Source organism: Mus caroli, chromosome 9 (genome assembly GCF_900094665.2).
Source record: "Mus caroli chromosome 9, CAROLI_EIJ_v1.1, whole genome shotgun sequence".
Taxonomy (NCBI): domain Eukaryota; kingdom Metazoa; phylum Chordata; class Mammalia; order Rodentia; family Muridae; genus Mus; species Mus caroli.
In genome coordinates, this window is record NC_034578.1 from 56,673,383 (window position 1) to 56,681,856 (window position 8,474).

The 8,474-nt window shown below is 42.5% G+C and overlaps 1 protein-coding gene across 2 annotated transcripts in view; it reads right to left on the reverse strand.

Annotated features, from left to right (window-relative positions):
- Arih1 (ariadne RBR E3 ubiquitin protein ligase 1) overlaps positions 1 to 7,943 on the reverse strand; it is a 97,075-nt gene extending 89,132 nt beyond the window's left edge. The window contains exon 1 of one of the 2 annotated variants that reach the window (XM_021171586.2): positions 7,244 to 7,943. In XM_021171586.2, the coding sequence (XP_021027245.1) occupies positions 7,244 to 7,612 (369 nt within the window). In that variant the 5' untranslated portion in view covers positions 7,613 to 7,943. The remainder of the gene's footprint in view (positions 1 to 7,243) is intronic. The other variant, XM_029481142.1, reaches the window with a different exon arrangement.
- Positions 7,944 to 8,474: the final 531 nt, after the last annotated feature.

An 8,474-nucleotide genomic window follows, 5' to 3' on the forward strand; every position in this document is an offset into this window, starting at 1 on the left:
CTTGCAAACTTTATATGCCCCAATATAGGGGAATGCCAGGGCCAAAAGAATGGGAATGGGTGGGTAGGGAAGTGGGGGGCGCTATGGGGGATTTTTGGGATAGCATTGGAAATGTAATTGAGGAAAATATGTAATAAAAATATTAAAAATCAAAAAAAAAGAAAAATATGTGTGATAAATATTTAAATGACATAGTTTTTAATACATCTTCCAAGTAAAAATGCTACCCCTTCAACATTTAGCTAATAAGTCAAAAGTTGAGCACAACTTTTTTTATTTAAAATAATCATCCTACTTTAGTTTATAGAAGAATTTTATGCATACCTCTCATTTTATCCCACAAGCTGAGAAGATGTGCATTTACAACATAAAACTAGCAAGCCAGGTATGGTGGCATACACACTTATGACCCCAGCACTTAAAACAGACTACAAGCAGGGGAGGGAAACTAGTTCTAAGGCAGCCTGATCTACATAATGAGTTCCAGACCAACTTGGACTATGCAATTGCAAGACCCTGTCTCAAAAAACAGAAGAAACTGGTATTGAACTTAGACTCATTAATAAGTTAAAGTGTGTGTGGTGGGGAAGAACATAATGAATTACCAATTTAATAGAGTAACTCTTGCTAGGTACCTTAAGTTTTATCTACTCACTGCTTCTACACCATGAATAAATGTCAAAACATTTATAAAGAGAAATAACACCTTGTCAAACAGCTTCTTTGTGGACAATTCTTTGAAAATCATCACTGAAATAAATCAACTGGTAATACCATTATGTCAGTTCATAAAAAGAGCCAAGAAATGACACACAAGTATAAATGTTACATCCAAAAAGGCCTTTAGGCTAGACATGGTGATGCACACCTTTAAACTCTGCTCTTAGTGCGCAGAGACAGACAGATCTCTGAGTTCAAGGCCAGTCTAGTCTGCACAGGAAGTTTCAGGCCAGCCAGGGAAATATAGTAAGATCTAGTAGCGAAAAAGAAAGATTAAATTAAGGGGTTTTAAAAGTTTGTACTCTTAACCAGTAGTGGTAACACATCCCCCCTTTAATCCCAGCAGAGGGAGGTGGATCTCTGAGTTTGAGGCCAGCCTGGTCTACAGAGCAAGTTTCAGGCCAGCCAAGCTACATAGTGAGACCTAGTCTCAAAACAAAACAAACAAACAAACAAACAAAAACAAAAAACAAACAAACAAAAAAAAACCCAAAGATTAAATAAGGAGGCTTTTAAAAGCTTGTCCTCTTAGCCAGGTATGGTACCATACCCTTTTAATCCCAGCAGAATCAGGTGGGTCTGAGTTTGAGGTCAGCCCAGTCTCCAAACAAGTTCGAGGACAGCCAGAACCACACACAGAGAAAACCTGTCTCAAAACCTATCCAAAAATTTAAAAGCTTGCTCTCTTAGAATTTAAACATTGTAGTCTTAAACTATTCACATTTGCAGCATTTAGAAACCATAAATTAATTTACTAGTACTTGAAAAAATCTTATTTGGCTTCCTTTGGTTTACAGATTATCTGGTAAATAAGGAAAAATTTCAAAGTGTTTCCCTAGTATTTTTCTGTCAGACTATGTAAGTATGCTGTATGTTGTGCACACAAATACCAAGGAGTTTCAGCTTTCACCATCAAAGCCCTCATATTTAGACAAGTAGAAAGACTTAGATATAGAGATGGCTATATCACAAGCTCTTGTGGGCTACACAAAATATCCATATAAAGCACTAAGCAAACAAGGAAGCACTGAAAAGGTAAATAAAGAGACCCCAGAGAAAGATAAAGGAATCCTTAAGCAGTTTAAGAGAAAAGCTATTACAAGAAGTAATAGCATGAATAGAAACAGGAAACTTTCTGAGTGTTATAATTATAAGCACTGCAGCAGTCATGGCTGGGGGAGATTAGGACAGAACAGTTGAGATGGAAAAACATTAGATACTAAAATGGAAACTATGACTGCCATAAGGAGTATGAACTATACTTTCAACAACAAAATCTCTTTTGGGCAAAAGAATAACTTTTACATGTGTTTGATGAGCAGTATGACAGTTGAACTGAATATCTAGAGTCAAGAGCCAAAGTAAAATTAGAGGCCCTCCATTAGGATTAGTTACTCAGAGAAACTGGAAGAGGTAATCAGCCTGACCAGGGCTGACTGGGTGGTGAGATGTGGAAAGTGAAGGAAGGATAACTCTTAACAGTTAAGATTAGGTAAGTTAGTCAAACAAGAGCTGCCCCATCCCCCACAAAAGAAAGAAAAAAGTATCTGCCCCAATGTCTCAGTGCTAAGAGAAACACCCATGGTAGTGACTTCTAGTTGTAAAGTCTTGCTAAGAATCAGGAGATACTTGCCTCTATAGTTAGCTTTTTTAAAAATTAGAAAATTATACTGTCAAGCTATTTAGAATCAGTACACTAAGCATTTCTTAAAATTAGAAAATTATGCCAGCTGGTCATGGTGGCACATGCCTTTAATCCCAACACTTTGGAGGCAGAGGCAGGCAATTTCTGAGCTCGAGGTCAGCCTGGTCTACAGAGTGAGTTCCAGGACATCCAGGGCTACACAGAGAAACCCTGTCAAAAAAAAAAAAAAAAAAAAAAGAAAGAAAGAAAGAAAGAAAGAAAGAAAGAAAAAAAAGAAAGAAAAGAAAAGAAAAGAAAGAAAAAAATTATACCTAAAAGAAGATATACTGTCAAGTAATTGGAACTGGCAATATATCTGAATTGGAAGTATGATTTTTTTTTTTGTTTTTGTTTTTTGTTTTTTCGAAACAGGGTTTCTCTGTGTATCCCTGGCTGTCCTGGAACTCACTCTGTAGACCGACCAGGCTGGCCTCGAACTCAGAAATCCGCCTGCCTCTGACTCCCGAGTGCTGGGATTAAAGGCGTGCGCCACCACGCCCGGCTATGATTTTTTTTTTTTTAATTAAGCCTGAGGAAAGTGTCAGTAATTATAGTTATTTTTAGCTAAATAAAATATCTCAATGTTAAGGAAATGTTACTAATATTTCAGTTTTGTGTCTATTTGCCAAAGCATATATGTATCAAGTCACTTCTGAAACTCCCCTTAAAACGGGATAACAAGACAAAAGAAAAATAGCTACTGACCAATGTGTGCACTTTAAAACATGCCATGGGAAAACGCCTCTAACAATATATGGCACTCCGTATCTAAACTCTAAATTTTAGCCTGAAAACCAGACTTAAATTTTCAAAGTAAAGCTCTGAAAAGTTGACTTGCCAGAAAAGCTCAGGAACAACTTTCAAGCTTTGTTCTAAACTTCCATATTATCCAGCAATTTACCTGGCCATCTACTGCTACACACCGTAAGACATTTATTCTTGAATTAAAGCTGAAAAACAACATTTTTGGAAAAAAATTCAATCATATGACTGCTCAAAAGGACAGGCTGTTAGCTGGGCATCAAAGGCAAGTGGATCGCTTGAGTTCAAGGCTAGCCTGGTCTACACAGACTCCCAGAATAGCCAGGAATAATACATAGAAAGACCCTGTCTCAAAAGAAACAAAAAGAAAAGGAAAAAAAGAAAAGAAAAACTTTTAGGCTTTGAACTAAAAACCATCAAGACTGCTACCATCATCATCAAGGGTTCAGTAGGATCCAGCCAGCTTAAGTTAGAAGCATGATCACTTTCTCATCCAAAAAGTAGTAATCATCAAATGCAGCCTAAACATATTCTTGTTCTACTTATTACATCACCTTATAGGAAAATTAAGCTATTTATAGATATTAATGTAGTTAACATGTAAAAGGAAAATAACAACAAAAAAAAGAGTGGCTGGAGAATGGTTTAGCAGATAACACCAGATGCTCTTGCAGTACAAGAGTTCACTTCCCACCATCTATCTACTAGGGCAGCTCACAACCATGGGTCACACTACAGCTCTGGCCTCTGCAGGCATCCACATACCCACACATATACACAATTTAAATAAAGACCTTTTAAAAATGTTTTTAAAAAAATACAAATAAACAAAAAAAAGTAGTGGCTAGCTAAACCAGAGAGTGCACCCTGTTGTAGCTAGCACTTGATGAGGATGACACATTTGTAGTCCTGGAACCCAAGAAGCTGAGGCAAGACCATCACTGGAGCCCAAGAGTACACCAGCCTTGGCAACACAGGGAAATTCAATCTCAAAACACAAATGAAATAAATTAAAAAGCATGAAAAGAGGGGAAAGAGTAAATACATGCTCACTATGTCATAAACAGAATGATGATACAGCATGAGGTCCAGGATGCCCTGAGCTGTGCAGTGAGACTCCTGTCTCAAAAATACATATAATGAATATATTAAGTCCTGGGTATAGCTCAGTGATAGAATACTTGCCTAGCATATGCCAGGCCCTGAGTCACACTACAGGAGAATTCAAAGTTTAAGCAAAGTCAGAACTATATATATAAAAGGGTTTTGTTGTTGTTGTTTTCTGTTTTGTTTTTGTTTTCATTTTGTTTTTTGAGACAGGGCCTCACTATGTAGCTAGCTCTGGCTGTCCTCTAATGCACTATATTATAGATCAGGTTGGCCTCAACTACTGAGATTAACCTGACTCTCCCTCCAGAATGTTGGTATTAAAGGCCTGCAACAATATGCCTCCCTCCTCAAAGCAAATTTTTTAAATGACTATATGATAACAATTAGCAACTAGTTTAACTTGAAAACACTTAACACCATCTCAAACCCTTGAAAATGAGCCATTCACTTTAATTCTACAACTGGACTTACACGAAGAAATAAGAAAATATTCTATGTCTGACCTCTGATATGTATGCTTTTAAGTTAAAAACTATAAAAAACCAGCAAATAGATTGGTTATACAAATTAATGTGCAATCACTAAGTTCTTTAAAAGAGTAGTTATTTATTAGAGAAAGTTCTTCAGAAATTCTGGTTTTTCTCCCCACTGAAAACAAATTACACAAAACCATTCTGGTTTTTTTTTTTTTTTTTTTAAATATGTATGGCTATGTAGGTTCCAGAAAACTAGCTACAGCTCACATTTTGATGTCTCTTGGTAACTTATTTAGTAAAGTTTCTCTTTACTTGTGAGATTTTTTTTCTTACAATGTGCCTGTACACCCAAGCAATGCTTTGAATTTAAATAACCTAAAACAGAATCAAGCCTAGTTTAGATGTATAAGAATACTAGTTCAAGGAAAGAAGGTCTGGGAATATCCTACCTTTGCCTTGACTGGTATTTCTAATTATAAACTTTCAACAAGGGATACATGCTCGGGTGTTCATGAACGCTACTTAAGAACAGTATTACTCATAAAGGCTAGAATAATAAAGCAAGAAAATATGGAAAAGTAGGACACTCTCCCCCGCCCCCACCAAAATCCCCAGTTTTTATAGGTCTTAGTAGTTCATCAGCATTCATTCTTATCTAAAACAAGAAAGGATGATGTCATGCATAACAGCTACCTGACTGGTAACTGAGATAAATCTAAGAACTGACAAAACTGGATGAGATTTAACTAAAGTAAAATACACACTTTTAAGTCAAAAAGTTATTTCTGATAATATCTTTGATTTATTTAAAAACATAATTTTAATACCAGTAAGCTAGGTAAGTTTGATGATTTAATATAACTGCATGTAAATAAAAGCAATTTAAGTTTTAACCAAATTCCTTGCTAATGCAATTTCTTTTTCTGTTTCTTTTTTAAAAAAATGAAAGAAAGAAATCTCAATTAATTATATAAAAACTAGAGCAGTGAAACTTAACTGACTTCTACAATCCTCCCATTTATTTTTTTATTGAAAAATGCACCATCATCTACATTGAAAATTGAGATTTCCACTACCAACACTAGATGAGATTTTTCCATTACTCCAAACACATTCTTAAATGCCTAGATGGTTTAATCTGCAAAACGGTGCCTTCTGAACATGTTAATAATGGAAACTCAGCAAGTAGGCAGTAACACTGATAATGTCCATGAATATTAAGCCAACCCATTCTAAAGTTAAAAAGCAATGTGCTTTAAAAAAAAAAAGTAACTTCTTGTTCGTATGTAGTTTCCTTCCATGTAGCTACAATTTTCTAAAAGTTAAAATGAATCAAGATTTCAACACTGAGGGCTGAATCTAGAGCCTCGAACTTTTTTGCTCTACCACTGAGCTGTTATCTCCAGCCCTCTTTTTACACTATCTTGAGACAGGGTCTCACCAAGTTGCCCGGGACAGCTTTGAGCTCACTCTGTAGTCCAGGTAGGACTTGAACTTGCCACCATCCATCTGCCTCGACCTCCTAAGTAACTGAAATTTCAGACTTTCACCACAGGGTCCTACGTTATCTTTATTTTCCAATCATATTCCATTTGTAACAACTTTTCCCCCAAACAAATGGAAACTTATTTCCTAAAGCTCAAAAATACAAAATCGGGATGTATATAGCGTTAAATGGGATGCAGTTTCTGGCCTGAAGCAATTTTAACTTTCTATGCACGAAATAGAAACCTTCCGAGAATAGAGTTCAGAAGCCGGAATGCCTCTACTTTCTAATTCACAATAGAGTTTTGTCCAATTAGACAACACTGTGTTTTATTGTTGCTGAAGCTGCAAGGGTGGGTAGGGGATCTGCAATAACTATTCCAACAGCTTCCATCAAGTTACTTGCTACCAATGGAAGAAGTAGCAGTTAGGTCCCAAAGAAAATATACTCCTCTCCCTCCCCCCAAAATGTAGGCATAAGCCTCACCATCAGAAAATAAGGTCCATCAGCACCTCTTCCGAGAAATAGTTCCCTTCCCCCACCTTTAAGTAGCCACTTAGGACTGCCAAGGAGATCCATTTCTTTATTAGCCAGTGCCCACTTGGAGCAATCATACACTAAAGCTGCTCTGAAGGGCCTGCCCTAATCCCATCTGAAACTGCTCAAGAGACTCAAGGGCTAGGGATAAACCTTGAGAAAAGGGCCGGGTTCTTTCTGACACCTCTTTCACACTCACCACCTCACTCCCCTCTAGCCCGCCCCGGTATCCCATCCTCCGGCCGTAGTCATGCAGGAACTGCTGGCCATAGCCGCTCAGGCAGCCCAAGGCCTCCGCCATGCCAGGACTCCGGGAAGCACCGCCCAAGCGCACCTCCCGACCGGCCGGCAGGGCACAGAGGCCCGGGACGAACCAGGCCCTGGCCTGCTCTTCGGCGCCGCACAGGCCGCCTTGGGTCCGCTCCCTAAGCCGGCTCCGGGGCCAGATGGCGTGGCGGGGCCCCTCACCTGGATGACCTCGTTGACCTCCCGGATACATTCCACCATGTGCTGCAGGATCTGTTCGGCCGTGAGCACCTCGTAGCGGTAATCCTCCTCCTGCTCGTGTCCCGGGCCGCCGCCGCCACCGCCACCGCCGCCGCCGCCTCCCGGACCCAGAGCGCTGCCGCCGCCGCCGCCAGTCTCCCCGCACAGCAGTCCGTCTCGCTCCCCGCCGACGCCCAGCCCGGGCTCCACCAGCTCCACCTCGCCCAGATCCAGGTTATCATCGTCCGGCTCGTCCTCGTCCTCGTCCTCCTCCTCCTCGGCGCCGCTGTCCTCCTCGCTGCACTCCTCGTCCTCGTCGAACTCGTAGTTGTAGCCCTCGTCCGAGTCCATGGCGCGACCCGCGCGGGCCCGGCAGACGCTGGCCGCGGCGCGGAGAGGGCGGGGACGCCGAGGCCCCGGCTCTCGCTCCGGCTCCGGCTGCCGTCCGGACGCAGGCCTGGTTCCGGCCCCGTGGGCCGCGGCTGCTCCCCGGGTGCGGCGGTTGGAGGCGGGCGGTGGCGGCGGCGGGGAGGGCGCGGAGCAGGGCGGGAGGGAGCGCGGGGGCCGCTTGCTGCCGGCCTCAGTCAGACGCCGCTCCGCTCCGGGATCGGACGGAAAACAGTCCCCTGCGCCACCTCCGCGGCCGCTGCTACCGCTACTGAGCCAACAAAGGGGCGTGCGTCACCGCGCCGCGCTACGTCATCGCGTCGGTCCGCTGCACGTCACCGCGCCACGCCCCTTGGCCCCTGCGTAGTATTTGGGGAGACCCCACGGCCGAGCCTGAGCAGGACGGGAGCGCGGCGGCGCGGCGGTGGCCGGGAGACACTGAGAAGCTGTGGCTCCTTGACGTGAGGAGGCTGGGGCCTTCCGGTCGTGGGGAGGAGTCTGGGGAGCGCCCAAGCGGAGGTTTTCGCCGAGGACCTTTCTCGCTTCCGGGCCTCACAAGCACATCTGACACGCCCTGGCTAGTTCCGGGAAGCCGGTAGCTGCGCTGCTAAAATTCCGGTTGCCCGAGTTACTGCCTGGAAGGTAGTAGTACGCGGAACCTCCAAGTTGGGTGACAGGAAGTTGGAGTGTTGCTGTCCACTCGTGGCTCTACAGCGGTTCTTGGGCCCCCCTGACGTGACGTCATAGTAAAGACTCAGTTCCTGAACTCATCTTGACAAGCACTTCTTGAGGGTCCGGAACAATGTGACAGTCCTGTTCCTCAATT